We start from the raw sequence: 18,110 nt of genomic DNA, 5'->3' as shown, positions 1-18,110 counted from the left end.
TCTTGATGATTATTTTAGTTTCCCTCTCCCTTTTCTCTTGCATATCATGTTATCATGTAATTCTAGGTTTTTTTTATGTATTTTGTTGATTTTAGCCAGTGAATGATTTGCATTGAAAGTAATGTGAATGATGCAGTTCTTCATTCCCCCCCCCCTTTTTTTTTTTTTTTTTTGGAGGGGATATATAATAATCATACTCCTAAAAAAAGAAAAGCTTGACACAGATATTGATGAAACGCAAAACTTTTCTAAAACACTCACTTAGGATATTCATAAAGAAATATAATCCTTGGTCTACATTTTAAAGGGAATATAATCCAACTTAATTACTAAAATATTTCAATATATGTGCTTAAGTCTTAGAACTGTAGATAGTTGTTAAACATTACATCAAGGGAGTACACAACAGTGTCCCAGTCAAACATGCCAAAGGGAGAACTGAGATAATCTATATTTATGGAGTGGGGTATCCCTTCTGAGTTTGATCCCTTTTCTAGGTAGTTTTTTTATTAGAACACAAATAACTTAAAGTAGTGGAGTATTTCTGACAAAATGCTTTTATATATTATCTAATTGATACATGCATACATTCATCAGAAAAATTGAAAGTGATCTATCTATATTCTTGACCATCAAAGTTCTATTTTTGAAACAAGAGTAATTACTTGTCTTGTTAAGATTTTTATTGTCTTTAAACTTAACAGCAACCACTTAAGTTGAACCAGTCATATTAGAAGGAGTTATTGTCATTTAAAGGGTCATGCATACATTACAACTGGATCACATTGACCTACATTTTGTTTTATAGCATGTATACTTCAGCGTGTACAACAAACATAGGTTTGCTTGTTTGCCTTTTGAATAGACCTTGAAAATAATACAACCTATGAATACTATCTTGAAACAGTAACAATGTCAATCAAATCTTTGGAATCGTAACACATGTATGACTAAAAAAAGTGTTTGAATATGTTGTTACTATAGTAGATGTATTTGTGGTTGTTCCGACAGACAGGCAGACCTGACTACTATGCATGAAGTACGCACTCAAGGATAGGATAATGATATTTACAACATGAATGAATATCATAAAATTGTCTCCTAAACCCTCAGAATATCCTAAAATTCCTTTGACTATAAATGTAAAGTTTTGATTAAATTGTAATTCCTCAAATTTATTATAAAATTGTATTGTAATTTGGGGAAAATAAAGGGGAAAGGGTTATAATGATATTTTTTTTATTTACTAATCATGATGTCCTATAATTTATAATGTTTCCTGCTAGTTAATATATATCCTAGATGTGATGGAGTATATATACTGACATATACTTACAGGGGTTTTGACCAATAATTTTTGTAGAAATGGTAGTAAGTTGGTAATATTCAATAGAAAACTGCTCTGCTTTCTAATAACATTGGGCAAGCTAAGCTTTTTTCTATAAATCAAGTTTAGATAAAATGAGTGGGTTTTTGTGTTGTGGAATCTTTGATGAGAATAATTAAGCTGTTGCAGTTTGACAAGATTTGATAAATTGAAATCAGAAAAAAACATTGAAAGCACATCACAGACAATAAGTACACTGCTAACAAATTTATTTTCATAAGTGGATAATCTATAAATTTTTAAGAAACTTGATAATCTAACTTTAATTTTTGTTTTCTTTCATTGATTTATAGTATGAAAAGTGTAGTTTTGTTAAGTGAAATCTCATTTTAATTTCTAATTCAGTAAATAAAACTTCAATTCTAGTGTGACAAGTGAAAATAGGCCATATATTAATGAAGATGTTTTAAAAATATATGTATGATTTAAAAGATATATCTTTGAAGTTTAAATGAAATATAAATTGTAGGAACTAAAACCAATACATTTTAATCTTAGCCTATAACTTTTATTTATACTTAATGTTAGACAATTTTATTTATATTTTACCTTATAAAAATAGTCATGTAGAGGCCAAGGACAGTACCTTTTATGAAGAGGCCATGGACCTTATAGTGTTATGATATTCATTTTCAAGATAAGGCCAGGCCATGAACAGTTCAGTGTCTTAAATTTTGTCATTGATTTGTTTAAATATCAAAATGCATTCAGTTGCTGACCTTTTTATATGAAATTTCATATCTTTAAGCTAAACAAGTTTGTTTATAAATAGTAACTTAATTATAGTATTTCTTTCCCATTTCTGATATTTGATACTGTTTATATCTATGTTCCACCATTGCTGATATATGAAACTGTATATCTATTGTTTTACAATGCTGATATTTAACACTGTATATCTATCGTTTTACAATGCTGATATTTGACACTGTATATCTATTGTTTTACAGAGAAGAGTCATCCCATAGATCCTCCACCAAAGACGGGAGATCCTTTTGATGTACCTATCCCAGAAGGTGTTGGCTGTCACCTTAAAATGAAACAAGGAGTGACCTATGTATACGCTGACGAAGAAGCTCTTGCCAATGATAAACCTTTAGAACTACCCTACCCTGTTCTTAAATCATTTATAGCTGATCAGAATCTCATGTATACTCTCATCAGTGATGGCCCTTTGTAAGTTAGATAAGTTCATGTGTATTTTAAAATATCTTCAATTTCATTATGATTTAAATTTATGTCCTGTTTTCTTTACATTTCTTTTTTGCTTGCTTTTAAATCATAGATTTATCCTTTGTTATTTTCAATTAGAAAAATTCTACAGGATGAAACTTCCATTTTAATATGCGATTTTAAGTAAATTACTGTTACTATTCTTGCATTGTGATGGATTCCCTATAACAAATGCATACAATTAACTTTAAATTAACAGTAAAACCTCTTGATTGAATCTCATAAAGTGTTCACATATATGCTATAGATTGATTGCTAAAGTTCCTAATTTGGTATATGAGATCCTTGCAATGTCTACGTATAAAAAAAAGTAGATGGTATAATTGCAAATGAGACAACTCTCCATAATAGACCCAATGACAAAGAAATTAACAACTATGGGTCACAAAATGACCTTCAATAATAAGCAAGATTATTTCCATCAAAGAGGGTTCAAGTTCAATTGACATCATCCTTCATTTTATAGATTGGTGTTAAAGTTTACTGTTACATTTCTCAGATACTATAACCATTAGGTCAATTATATTTGTTGGTTTAAATGATTGTAAGGTGAACATGTCAGTTTGGCAGGTTTTATTGACTTTGACCTCATTTTCATAGCTCATTTGTCATCGTAATGTTTTTTCTGTTTTGGCCTGTTGTTCAGATATTTTATAAAGCAATGCTGGGTGAGCCATATTTGGTGTGTGAAATGATTGTAAGGTCTACCTGTGTGTCTGGTAGGTATCATCTGTCCTTGACCTCATTTCCTTGGTTCATTGATCAATTTTAAGCTTCTGTGCTTTGGTCATTTTTTGGAAAGCTTTAAGTAATAGGTAAAGCTGGTCAACTACATTTGGTGTATGGAATGATTGTAAGGTCTACCTGTGTGTCTCACAGGGTTAATCTGACCTTGACCACATTGTCAAGGATCATTGATCAATGTTTGGTTTTGTTTTTTTGTAAAGTCTGTTTCTTAGATGCTATATATACGCAACAGGTCAGTTATATTTGATGCATGTGTTAATTGTAAGGTATACATGTTTGACTGGCATGTATAATCTGTCTTTGACCCAATTTTCATTGTTGATTGGTCAGTGTTGAGTTTTTCTGGTTAGGTCTGTTTCTTTACTTTTACCAATAAGTTAGCTATATTTGGTGCACAGAAAAATTTTGAGGTGAACATGTCTGTCCCATATTTATCATCTGAACTTGACCTCATGTTCATTATACTTTGGTCAATGTTAGTGCTTTCGTGTTTTAGTCTATTTCTTTTTTAAAATAAAAAAAAACTTCAAATTTATTTGGTGTATGGAATGATTGTAAGGTGTATATGTCTTTCTAGCAGTGTTTATTTGACCTTGACCACAATGTCTTGCATCATTGATTACTTTTAATAAAAGTTACTGATTATTATGTTTATATCACATAATTGCTGTGGCTTTAACACCAGGGATGCTTAGGTAGGCCTGTCACCCATCTATCTTTGCCTTCAAAGACCTAGACGCATAAAGGATTGTTACATTTTAAGGCAAGATTCAGACTTAGACACAATCAGTCATAAAAGTGTAGCAGAAGATACAAAAATATGAATTCTTTACTTATTTTACAGAAAATCATTCTGCTACAGAAGGTTGTGTTACTTGTCTGCCAAGTTTAATATGCATATATTACTGAATGAACTGAAAGAGTCCGCAGCCCAGAAGGAAGTATCTCACAGAGATTTCTACAATATAAGAAAGGTTATATTCACCTTATTACTATTTGTAAATTTCTTTACTGTTTATTAATTTTTTTGCTCTGTAGAGTTGAGAATAAGAATTATCACTTTATATTTGTCTGAAGCTAAATTGATTTTGGGAAATACAGTGGGGGCAGCTTCCAAACATCATCCGTTTATTAACATTTCAAATCTAGATATGTTCTTTTCTGTATGTAAATAAAAGTTCAATATTCCTGATTTAAGGTGGCTTGGGACTATTCGACTGCACATAATTTCACGCATGAATTACAAAAGTATTTGTTGTAAATTCGATATAATTTTTAGCTCACCTGGCCTAAAAGGCCAAGTGAGCTTTTCTCATCACTTGTCGTCCGTCGTCCGTCATCTGTCGTCGTTAACTTTTACAAAAATCTTCTCCTCTGAAACTACTGGGCCAAATTAAACCAAACTTGGCCACAATCATCATTGATGTATCTAGTTTAAAATTTGTGTTTTTTTACCTGGTCAACCAACCAAGATGGCCACCATGGCTAAAAATAGAACATAGGGGTAAAATGCAGTTTTTGGCTTATAACTCAAAAACCAAAGCATTTAGAGCAAATCTGACATGGGGGTAAAATTGTTTATCAGGTCAAGATCTATCTGCTCTAAAATTTTAAGATGAATCGGACAACCCATTGTCGGGTTGCTGCCCCTAAATTGTTAATTTTAAGGAAATTTTACTGTTTTTGGTTATTATCTTGAATATTATTATAGATGGAGATAAACTGTAAACAGCAATAATGTTCAGCAAAGTAAGATTTACAAATAAGTCAACATGACCAAAATGGTCAGTTGACCCCTTTTATAGGAGAAGTTGCCCTTTATAGTCAATTTTTAACCATTTTTTGTAAATCTCTGATCTTTTACAAAAATCCTGGCCAAATTAATACAAACTTGGCCACAATCATTATTGATGTATCTAGTTTAAAATTGTGTTTTTTGACCCGGCCAACCAACCAAGATGGCCGCCATGGCTAAAAATAGAAAATGGAGGTTAAATGCAGTTTTTGGTTATTACTCAAAAACCAAAGCATTTAGAGCAAATCTGACAAGGGGTAAAATTGTTTATCTGGTCAAGATCTATCTGCCCTGAAATTTTAAGATGAATGGGACAACCTGTTGTTGGGTTGCTGCCCCTGAATTTGGTAATTTAAGGAAATTTTGCTGTTTTTGGATATTATCTTGAATATTATTATGGATAGAGATAAATTGTAAACAGCAAAAATTTTCAGCAAAGTATTAAAGATTTACAAATAAGTCAACAGGACCAAAATGGTAAGTTGACCCTTTAGGAGTTATTGCCCTTTATAGTCAATTTTTAACCATTTTTCGTAAATCTTAGTTAACTTTTACAAAAATCTTATCCTCTGAAACTACTGGGCCAAATTTTACCAAACATAGCCAGAATGATTATTAGGCTATCTTGTTTAAAAATTGTGTATTGTGAGCGGGCAAACCAACCAAGATGGCCGCTACGGCTAAAAATAGAACATAGGGGTAAAATGCAGCTTTTGGCTTATAACTCAAAAACCAAATGATTTTAGAGCAAAACTAACAGGGGTAAAATTGTTTATCTGATGAAGATCTATCTGCCCTGAAATTTTAAGATGAATCAGACAACTCATTGTTAGGTTGCGGCCCCTAAATTGGTAATTTTAAGGAAATTTTTCTGTTTTGGGTTATTATCTTGAATATTATTATAGATAGAGATAAACTGTAAAACAGCAATAATGTACAGCAATTTAAGACTCAAAAATAAGTCAAAATGACCAAAATGGTCAATTGACCCCCTAAGAAGTTATTGTCCTTTATAATCAATTTTTAACAATTTTCATAAAATTTGTAAATTTTTACTAACATTTTCCACTGAAACTACACGGACAAGTTCATTATAGATAGAGATAATTGTAAGCAGCAAGAATGTTCAGTAAAGTAAGATGTACAAACACATCACAATCACCTAAACACAAGTTTGTCATGAACTGTCTGCTTCCTTTGTTTAAGTCACATATACCAAATATTTTGATTGATTAGAAATGTTAAATCATTGTAGTTATGTGACTAATAGAATATTTTTGTTATTATCCATATTTGTTAAAGGGTCAAAATGACATTTTACCCATTTTCACCATTATCCATCCAAAATTTGGGTTTTAAGGCAAAATATTTTTTTTTCCTAATTGGTGACCTATGTTTTTTATTGGCTCATTCTTTGAAACTAAATTCCAGCTTTTCATATTATAGTTTTGGACCAATTGTCATAGAACATTCATTTGATATTCCAATAAAAATATGTCAACATCTCTATTTTTCCTATCATCTCATTGAAAATGGTCCCTTTTACATACCTGTTTAAAAGTAAAATTTTGAGCTTAAATGGTTGGTAACCCCCAATTTTTTTTCAACCAATTTGATTAATTTTCTTTAAAAAATGAAATAACCAAAAATATGGCACTTCTGATAGAAACTTGGAATAGGCCCGAGCCACCTTAATCATTTCTCATTGTTGAATTGTAGACCTTCCAGTATCCCAAAACTTATTATATAGTCTGTTGTAAATTTTAGATATTTGACAAGAACTAAGCAAATACAGGTTAAAGGAGAAATTTGTTTTCTCCATGCATTGATCTGAAATTATTAGTTTATGCCATTAGAAGATCATATTTACATTCAATTTATCTATGGAAAACTCTTATTAAATTTAATTTCAAGGTCAAGAATATTTTCTTAGTACACTGACCATGGATAAAAACAGGTTCATGAAAAAATTAGGTCAATGAAACACTTTGTTAAATTCTAAGTCTAAGCAAATATGTTTGTCATATAGAGTGGGGTGCTCATTTTCGCCCGGGACACAATTTCGCTGTTTTAGGATTTTGAGGTGTAAAAACTTCAAAGGATGGCTGAAATGGAAGAAATGTACTGGTAAATTATATTTGTATAACAAATATGATATTTTTTTAAACTGAGACAAAATTGCAGCTCCTACCGAAATTGACCGAAAAACGGACAACGATTTTCGGACAATTTCCTGAATAAAAAACACGATTTTAAAGAAGTATTTCTAAGTAAATATTTGACTGAATGCCCTAATTTTGAATTCTTTACACTTTTGAAATGTCTGCTATTCATCTATAATGCAATTGATTTGATAAAAATTGTAAAAAGCTGCGGTTATTTGGTTTTAAATAGATGTGTAAAAACAGCGAATATGTGTCCCCCATTGACAAAACATCAGGAAATTTCATACACCCTTTAATCTAACTTTTCAGATGATTTTTTTCAAACAAACCTGTTTTCAAGCTTAAGAATATTTTGCATTTGAAGTTATCTTCATATAGAAATATCAGTATACTTCAAAAACATTTAGACCTGACCATAAACTGTAGAAAACATTGAAAGATGTGGTGAAAATGGGCACCCCACTCTAGTTAATTGTATTTCACAAGTGTTTACGATTTTGGATGGTTGTAAATGTCTGTGCAAAAAATATCTCATTTTTACCACTTTAGTAACCTGCAGAAACTTTAAGAACTAAATCAAAGTGCTGCTAGTCTGATTGCCTTATCTAACTATTTTCATTTATGTCTATTTTTAGGTGGACACTCACATCCATGCCTCTTCTTGTATGAACCAGAAACATTTGTTAAGATTCATCAAGAAGAAGATGAAGACAGAAGAAAACGAAGTTGTTTGTTTTGATAAAAAGTTGAACAAAGAAATGACCCTGAAAGAGGTAATGTCAGTTATATATTTCTTGCAAATGAAATAAAACCTCTGGATGCTGAACTGTCCCATTGAATAAATACAATGCAGTTCTAAATGATATAGTTTATATCATGTAATTTTGTTTTAGTCACTTTAAGCATTTGTACTTACAGTACTAGTCTTTGTAAAAATCTGAGATATTTTATAGATTTACAAGTTCTCTCAGTAAATAGGGTTATGAAAAAAATTATGATTTCAAACAATTAAAAAAAAATGTGCAAGAGAAGCATATATATAAGTAAGTGATGTTAATTATAAATGTATTTCTTTAACCAAGGTTTGGAACACAGTAAGTTTCCATTGTTAAAAGTGTTAGTTCACAATTACATTAGATGATCTCACTGAATCAACAATGATAAAAATAAAGAATATCTTATAAAACTATTCTATTTATCTGGCTGTTGGTTGGAAGAGACTAAACCCTACAAAACCAACATACTTTCTTTGCTATTTAAAGTAGGAAGATATGATTTGATTGCAAATAAAACAACTCTCCAATAGACATCAAATGACATATAATATTAGCAAATATACTGGTAGTTCTCAGTATGACCCTCAACAATTAGCAAAACCAATATCACATAGCAAGTATGAAAGACCATGAAAGGAGAAATGAAAAACAATTGATTTGAGAAAAACTAACTGATTACATGATCTTGACTTTGGACTGACACAACATTTTGCATACTTCAAATGGATACACAAAGTGACTGTAAAATCATAAAAAATAATTAAGGTAAATAAAAAAGCGTCCTTTTGTTCCCTCAGCAATGTCAATATTTCCACACTTACTACAATGTGTCAGTATGTACCTCAGGTATTTGAAACTCTACAGTTGGGTGCCTATGATTTGAACATAGACAGTCTAGATGTACATGCTGTAAGTCTGAAGAGAAAAGCATGGATGTTAAGTGTTCAAGTTTTACCATGCATTGATTGTTCATATTTTAACCACCATGATATTTTACTGTGAAGATCAGAAAAGACAACACTATTACAGTACACTAGCTAGATGTATAAGTAAAATGTTACATTAATTGTACCGTGTCACACATCACAATGTCTAGCTTTAAATAGGTCACTAGTTTCAACACTTCATTCCCTGAATATGAGCAATTTGATAAGCAATAAATAATTCATTAGTTTAGTGTGCCCTAATTTTGATATTTCCAAAGGTTATAGTTGGATGATATTTCTTAAAAAATTTCTCACAACTGTTCACTAAGTGCAATAAAGTGATTGAAATTATTTGATGATTTTCAAAAAAATGTAAAATGATTTGTATAAACAGGAATCTTTTACTTTGATGGGTTACAAGCCCTTCTGGTAAAGTTTTTTTTGGTAGTTAAGTTTTACAGTATTTTCACTGAAGTACTTTCTTAACAAATTCAAACAACATGGCAGCTAGAATTAACGATGCATTAAATATATATATATATATATATATATATACAAAATATGTAAGCATAATTGCAATCAAAGGTTTATAACTAGAATGATTAAGCAGGGAAACTGTTATTTTGTTCTCATTTCTGATATTCTTTATATTTTGTGACCACAGGTTTTTTCCAGCATGGATTTGAAGCCCTATGATTTGAATGTAGACATGTTGGATGTGCATGCTGTGAGTATTACCTCCCTTTTTATAACATGTGACATCATAACAGTTTAAATTTTACTTGTACTTGTGTCTTTTTTATGTGAGTTTTGCTGTGATTTGTATTTGAAACCTTGACACATTGTAAGTATTCATCCTTCAATGTGGATAGTTTTGTTATTATTTATTTTAGCTCACCTGGCCTGGTCCAAAGGACAGCTGTGAGCTTTTCTTATCACTTAGAGTCCATTGTTGTCTCTTTAATTGAGATAAAGATCTTCTCCTTTGAAACTTGTTGGAAGCATACATCCTTATGATCCTGCCAGTCAACCAAAATTAAATATTTACCATATCAGTGTGTAGAAAATCCTTAAATCTATTTTTGCTCTTTGGATAACAATTTTTCGTTTGTTTTGTTGATGCAGGTGAACCCATTATTTAAATGTTAAAGGAATTACAAATTTTCTATACAGTTATTTAAAGGAATTACAAGTTTTCTATACAGTTGTTTAAAAGGAATTACAAATTTTCTGTAAGGTTGTTTGCAGACTTAAAATAGATAGTGAAATCAAATATTTACAAAAATGCAAGATTTACTGAATCTGTACAAATTGCTACCCACAAACATAAATGAACCCATAGTATAATGACTAAAAGGGTATCTATATTTGGTATATTAGATCTTTGCAAGGTCCTCATTTCTGACAGACATTGTTCACCTTACCTTGACATTATTTGATAGATCAGTCTTGAAGGTTAAATTTTGTGGTTAGGTCTGTTCTGTTTCTCAGGCATAAGCATCTAAAGGTCACTACACAGCCTTTAACAATGAGCAAAACTCATACACTTGTAAGATATAAAATGCTGTGTTAAACATGTTAAACAGTTGAATCTAGAAAACCAACAGCCTGTTTATGTAAAAAAAAATCAAATATGATGTACAGTAACCTATGACAACTACTGAATATATGGCTACTGACTTCAGACAGTCTCCTGACTTGGGACAGGCAAATACAAAAAGTGGAAGGGTTAAACATGTGTGTAAATGCAATTATAATATGGTTTTGTGTTCGAAATAAATAGACATGAAAGAAAGATATCTCAGACAGAAATCCAGTTTTTTTTAATTACTTTTCATAGATCCTTCATTCTGCTAAGACTTACTCCTCCAAAGTAAGTTGTGTTGTAGAAAGCATACATGTTTTCTTTTGTAATGGTGCTTGTTATTAGACACGCATTTACTCTGTAATTGATATACTATAATTTTATACACTGACACTGTCATAAATGTTATCACTGATAGAAGAAAGTCAGGAGATATTTGAATTTGGCCAGGATTTTTTTCTGTAGACATTCAGTAATACTTTTTTAGCTCACTTGGCCCAAAGGGCCAAGTGAGCTTTTCTCATCACTTGGCGTCCGTCGTCGTCGTCGTCCTGCGTCTGGCGTTAACTTTTACAAAAATCTTCTCCTCTGAAACTACTAGGCCAAATTTAACCAAACTTGGCCACAATCATCATTGGGGTATTTAGTTTAAAAATTGTGTCCGGTGACCCCGCCAACTAACCAAGATGGCCGCCATGGCTATAAACAGAACATAGGGGTAAAATGCAGTTTTTGGCTTATATCTCAAAAACCAAAGCATTTAGGGCAAATCTGACATGGGAAAAAATTGTTTATCAGGTTAAGATCTATCTGCCCTGAAATTTTCAGATGAATCTGACATTCCGTTGTTAGGTTGCTGCCCCTGAATTGGTAATTTTAAGGAAATTTTGTTGTTTTTGGTTATTATCTTGAATATTATTTTAGATAGAGATAAACTGTAAAAGCAATAATGTTCAGCAAAGTAAGATCTACAAAAAAGTCAACATGACCAAAATGATCAGTTGACCACTTTAGGAGTTATTGCCCTTTATAGTCAATTTTTAACCATTTTTCGTAAATCTTAGTAATCTTTTAGAAAAATCTTCTCCCCTGAAACTGCTGGGCCAAATTATTTGAAACTTGGCCACAATCATCATTGGGGTATCTAGTTTAAAAATTGTGTCCGGTGACCTGGCCATCAAACCAAGATGGCCGCCACGGCTAAAAATAGAACATAGGGGTAAAATGCAGTTTTTGGCTTATAACTCAAAAACCAAATAATTAAGAGAAAATCTGACATGAAGTAAAATTGTTAATCAGGTCAAGATCTATCTGCCCTGAAATTTTCAGATGAATTGGACAACCTGTTTTTGGGTTGCGGCCCCTGAATTGGTAATTTTAAGGAAATTTTGCTGTTATTGGTTATTATATTGAATATTATTATAGATATAGGTAAACTGTAAACAGCAATAATGTTCAGCAAAGTAAGATCTACAAATAAGTCAACATGAACGAAATGGTCAATTGACCCCTGTAGGAGTTATTGACCTTTGTAGTCAATTTTCAATCTGCTTCCTTTGTTTAATATTCACATAGACCAAGGTGAGCGACACAGGCTCTTTAGAGCCTCTAGTTTAATGGTTCTGTGCAAACTAGATTTTTTTGTCAAGCAAACCCTTTAATTAGTATTATGAATGTATGATAGATAGGGTATCAGTAAAAGAAACAGTTTTTTGTTGATGTGATTTAATTTTACTTATTAATTTACCCTTACACGTTTTTGCTAGAAAGAATTCAAGAACGTTTTGCAAAGGATTGTGACAAAAAAAGGGGGTCATTTGAACTATTACCTTTTTGTGTGTTGTATTGTAAAAAAACATTGACTGAAAATGCATGATTTTGTTGTGTGTGCAAATTTTTGTCTGTTAGGGCTATTCTATTTGAAAAATAAAACATTTATAACACATACCATTCTAATTTTATACACTTTACTCATTGTTCATGTTGTTTTTGGGATACGATTGCTGTCAAGCAATCTGTATACTTTTACCGTTGACCCTATGATACACTCCCTCACGTCATTCGTTTTATTCTAAACATTCAGCAACATCTCAGATTCTTATGATTGTCTTGCTTTAAAAGGTAAAAACAAGCAAAACAATTGAACATAAACAACTTTCCTGTAATGTTTTACTCATAATCTTCATGTGTGATATTTTCCTTGACTTATATGCGTGTTTGTAACAATACGGAAAATCAGAATTAAACAGTATTTATATTTAGTGTTTTTATAAATTTAGAAACACGTCAGAGGGAATTCCCAAATTTTGATAACTTGCGAGAGTTCTCTGAAAGCCGATCGATAATTCTATTTCTGTCACAAGAACTGAAGAACAGTATTTCTATATTTTACCGTTATGAAACTGATATTTGATACTGTACTCTCATAAAGAAATGCAGAACCATTCATCATATCATTTAATAAACGTACTTGTTCCAAATCGTAAGTCGCTGATTGTTTATGTATTAATGCCCATGCGTGGTCTCACCAATTAGAGACAAAAAGAATTGTAGAGACAAAAAGCGTCAAGAAGCGACAAGAAGAATAATATTAGCAACAAGAAACTATTTAGCGACAAGAAAACATTTTTTTATTTATATTACTTATTCGAAATAAATATTAAAAAAATATGCAAAAGAAAACAATTTTAACGACAGGAAAGTTAATTTTGATAGGGGAAAAAATGAAATTCAGTTGCTACATTTATTTACATGATATTTTATAAGGTATCACAGGAAGTATTACCTTTACCCTGTCGTTTTATGGTATTACTTTTACTTGTGTTTTAGAACAATAATATATTTTGTCTTTTTATTTGTTTTTAAAACTATTTTTGTACAATATATACTTAACTTGCAAAATGCATTATTTGTGCTTAATTGTCCAGAAAATACATACACAAATTGTGAAATACAAATTAAGAACTGAAATCAAACAAGAGGAAGTCATAATTTTTATTTCTTCATCTTTCAATGTAATCCTAAAAAAATATTTTGATGTATGTGATGACAAAATGTATTCTTGTCGCTAAATAGCTTCTTGTTGCTTTTTGTCACTTATATTATTTTTCTTCTTGTCGCTTCTTGACGCTTTTTGTCGCTAATTAGTGAGACCCCACATGCGCGTGTAGTTTTCCTGATTTCAAGGGGTATCAGATTGAGTGTTTCCCCGCTTCATTGATTAATTTGAAACTCATGAGATTCTTTCTATGTCTGTCTGCGTATGGAGGGCTATTGTTGTTGCATAATTTTAAATCATATGCATAATTTAAATTTTAAAAATAAATGTTTCATCGTAAAAATTACCTATAACACCCCTTCAGTAGAAATGGAATCTTCCATATTATCGTTTGGAGTTGTCTCCCTTTTCGAAGTATTCGTCAAGAAGAATTAACTCGTAAATGCCGATAAACGTCGTAATATATTAAGAACGATCTCAATGTAAACAGAGGAGTGTGTACGGAAAGGAGTCATGCCCTCTGACCCAAAGGAACTTCAATAATTAAAGAGTAAGAAATGGGGTTCCTCCTAAACTGGTCCGCCGTTCTATATATAGCTTCGCACCGAAGGTGAGTGTAGCGATACGTGAACACAACAGGGGTCCAGTTTAGGGTTCCTCCTAGAATTACGGTGATAAGATATGGAAGCAAGTTAACTCGTACCACGGCATTGGAACCAAAAAAGTTAACTTGTACTACTGGGAAGTCGTACCATTCAGAAAAATATATTAAAAAATATGATGTTTTATGGGTTTCTGTTTGTAAACTTAATAGAAATAAAGTTGAATTACTTGAATTTTACACAGGAGTTAAATGAAAACTTAGACAAAAATAAAGAATGTTTTAAAGCATTAATGTTTTAACTGATCTTTCAAACTAGAACATAGGCGGATCCAGGGCCCCCCCTTTTTCGTGGAAAAAATTTGGTTGATTATAAAGGGAATCATTGAAGCATGACTGGAGCGGGCCCCCTCTTAGGTTAGTCAGCAGGCTCCCCCTTAGGAAAAGTTCTGGATCCGCCACTGTAGAACTTAATCCAGAGGAAAGTTAAAACATTGCTTTAACTGTACCTTATTCAAATTGAACATGTTGAATATATATATATCCAATTTAAGTTAATTAAAGCTGTAATCCATGACCACAAATTGAATGCTATGTTTACAATTGTTGAAAGCCATGTGCTTTTTTTGCGGGGGAAAATGCGGACCCCCTTAACAGGAATCACTTACATTTCATTGTTACATTTATTTATAGACAGTAAAAATAATTTTGGCAATCATTTGGACTAACTGCTAAGACTGAATCATTCATGAAAAATTTTCTTCGGGTGAAACTGTTTATACTTTAATTATCTACATCTGCCACAGTATTTTCTATCCAATATACAAGGAACATTAGCTACAAATTGGTCATTGTACTTTCAAATTATATACATTTTACAGACTTAAGAGGTATTGGGTGAAAGTAACGTATATCATGTATATTCATCATTTAACATCATTTGAATGCATTTAAATAAGTTGGTACGAGTGAGCAATGGTACGAGTTTGCATTGGTACAAGGTTTTTTTAGTGGTACGAGTTTACAATGGTACAGGATAACTATAATTTGATAAAACACAATAAGTACATGGCTCATACACTTGTAACGGGGATTGGCTATTCTTTAAGTTGAGTGACTATTCAGATTGTTACATTTTGCATGTGCAGTTGAATTAGTTTAGAGAATAATACTATCCAGCTGTACCAGGGTTACCAGCCAAAAATGCTTGAGACTCACGCATGTTCATGCTTTTTTGCGGCAGTATTCTTGGATCTATTTTTTTCTTCTTTGATCTTTTCAATTTTGGCCAAATCTCCTGCATTTGTTTAATGAAAATTTGGCAGAACTGCTATACATGTGTCAATGAAAACTATGGCAATCGTATCCCTCAGAGCATTCTGCTCTTTGATTAAATCAAACATATTTGGGTTTGGGTGTTCCCTATGAAAATGGAAATATTATTTTAGTGGATATATATATATATATATACTGTGAAAGTACTTTAATTCGTGGGTATCAATTTTCGTGGTTTGAGCAATATTTACATGTTCGTGGGTTTTTAAATTCGTGGATTTTAGTTTTCTTATAAAATAAAATAATTGAAAAATTAAAGCCTTTAGAAACGAAGGTAACAAATAGTCTGGATTTAAGAAAATTGCAAAGTAAACATTGACACCTGTCAATCCTAATGATAACACTAATTAACCCATGATAAAGTGATCAACAGATTAGAGACCATCAAAGGTGTTAATTAGGCCATAAACATGTCACTTAAAGAAATCAGCAACATATACAAATGCTTTAAACGTATCTTCAATTGTCAAATAATTCTTATCAAAATCAAGACAGAAATTATTATTTCCCATATGTACAAGAACTATAAGGATATAAAATGAACACTTTATCATACTTGTTAGTATATCAATACCGGAAATCTGATTTTCATTGATCAAAAATATTTTTTATGAGAATTAAAAGATCAAAAGTTGTACAGTTCAAGTGATTAAAGATTAAATGGGTATAATCCTGCATGCGGTTGGAGTTCTGTGACTGCTATTAAGATATTCTCGGATTTAGACAATGGTTGTTTTATTTCGTTGGACACTTAAATTCGTGGATAAAGTCATCCACGAAAACCACGAAAATTGGTACCCCACGAATAAAAGTACTTTCACAGTATAGGTTAAATTTTAACTATAAAAGTCGAGTGTCGTGACCCTCAATAATAGACATCCTGATAAGGCGAAAATCTTCTTGGAATTGTACTCAAACCTATCATGGAATTGTACTCAAACTTATCATGGAATTGTTCTCAAACTTATCATGGAATTGTACTCAAACTTTTCGTGGAATTGTATATAAAACTTTTCATGAAATTGTACTCAAAACTTTTCATGAAATTGTACTCAAACCTTTTCATGAAATTGTGCTCAAGCTTTTCATGAAATTGTACTCAAACTTTTCATGAAATTGTACTCAAACTTTTCATGAAATTGTGCTCTAACATTCCTTGGACTTTTATTTGAAATATATTTGAATTTTGCTTAAATTTTTCTATGGAATTGTACTATGGAAAATTCAATAAACACAGAATCTAGACGCCACATTATGGTAAAGATTCATTCAAATTCAGAATTTTTTTAAGTTGCTTTACTGGTTTTCCAAAAGCTATTGTTCATTTAATTATCATTTTTGAAGCTATTACTTTGTAGAATGATGGCATATTTTGTAAATTATTGCATAACCTTATACATGTATAACAGATAAAGAACTCATTTAGAAATAAAATTATATTTGAATTAATTGAACACCTTAAAATATGTGTATAAAACATGTATAAAAAAGAAACAAAACAAAGTTGTTGATTAAAAAAGATTAATGAAAAATTATATTTATATATTTATATCTTTGCAGGACAGAAACACATTTCACAGGTTTGACAAATTCAATGCCAAGTACAACCCCATCGGACAAAGTCGACTCAGAGAGATCTTCATTAAAACAGATAATCACATCAATGGAAAATACTTTGGTCAAGTCCTTAAGGTAATTTTACAACAGTTGTATATCATTTCTGTCAGATAAGTCCAAGTTTTGTTTGACTTGGTCCATTAACAAAGTAAAGTATGTCTATACTTATCTGTTTATTGACATATTGTTGATGTCTGTTCTGGATGTCTTTCATTTATTTGAGACATAAGGTTGGTGTCTCTTGATATCTATTAACTTTAGTTTTCCAGGCAAATAATATGAAACTTATACACAATGTTTATTACAACATAACACAGATCAAGTTTTTGTAGTATCACCCTAACCGTTTCTAAATTATGTCCCTTTATATGGAAGCAGGGGCATCATCTGTGTCCCATGGACACATTCCCAAATTATCATTTTATGAACTTTTAAACAAAACATCATCATAAAAAATAAGAAATATGGAAAACTTAACTTGTAGAATCAAGGAAGTATACTCTTTTTCGGAAATGAATAAAGCAAATGTGAGGTCTATTTTTACCAAATTTACCTTGATTATATTCAGAATTATATTCAGAATCTACAACTTCAAGATTAAAGATCAAGTTGAAATTACAGATTCAAAACTTTTAACCTAAGGCCTTAAGCTTGTAAAGAATTTTTTTCTCCCTCTGTTTTAGGAAGTAATGACTGATCTGGAGGTTAACCAAAGATATTTCCTTTACCTACACACTGTATGCATTCTGTTGTAATCAATTTGTTCTCCCTCTTTTTTTAGGAAGTAATGAGTGATCTGGAGGAGAGTAAATATCAGAATGCTGAGTACAGACTTTCTATTTATGGCCGATCTCGTGATGAGTGGGACAAACTAGCCAAGTGGGCAGTCAACCATAAGGTGTACTCAAATAATGTACGATGGCTTATCCAGGTGCCAAGATTATA

The 18,110-nt window shown here is 31.3% G+C and overlaps 1 protein-coding gene across 5 annotated transcripts in view; it reads left to right on the top strand.

Annotated features, from left to right (window-relative positions):
* LOC134721948 (AMP deaminase 2-like) overlaps positions 1 to 18,110 on the top strand; it is a 44,462-nt gene that overhangs the window by 13,438 nt on the left and 12,914 nt on the right. For 4 of the 5 annotated variants that reach the window (XM_063585278.1, XM_063585276.1, XM_063585277.1 and 1 more), the window contains 6 exons: positions 2,338 to 2,563; positions 4,212 to 4,341; positions 7,963 to 8,100; positions 9,694 to 9,756; positions 17,109 to 17,240; positions 17,947 to 18,110. In XM_063585278.1, coding sequence (XP_063441348.1) covers positions 2,338 to 2,563; positions 4,212 to 4,341; positions 7,963 to 8,100; positions 9,694 to 9,756; positions 17,109 to 17,240; positions 17,947 to 18,110 — 853 coding nt within the window. Of the gene's footprint in view, positions 1 to 2,337; positions 2,564 to 4,211; positions 4,342 to 7,962; positions 8,101 to 8,949; positions 9,013 to 9,693; positions 9,757 to 17,108; positions 17,241 to 17,946 lie in introns of all 5 variants that reach the window. The other variant, XM_063585275.1, reaches the window with a different exon arrangement.

Source organism: Mytilus trossulus, chromosome 6 (genome assembly GCF_036588685.1).
Source record: "Mytilus trossulus isolate FHL-02 chromosome 6, PNRI_Mtr1.1.1.hap1, whole genome shotgun sequence".
NCBI classification, from domain to species: Eukaryota; Metazoa; Mollusca; class Bivalvia; order Mytilida; family Mytilidae; genus Mytilus; species Mytilus trossulus.
This window is presented reverse-complemented; position numbering and strand designations above follow the sequence as displayed.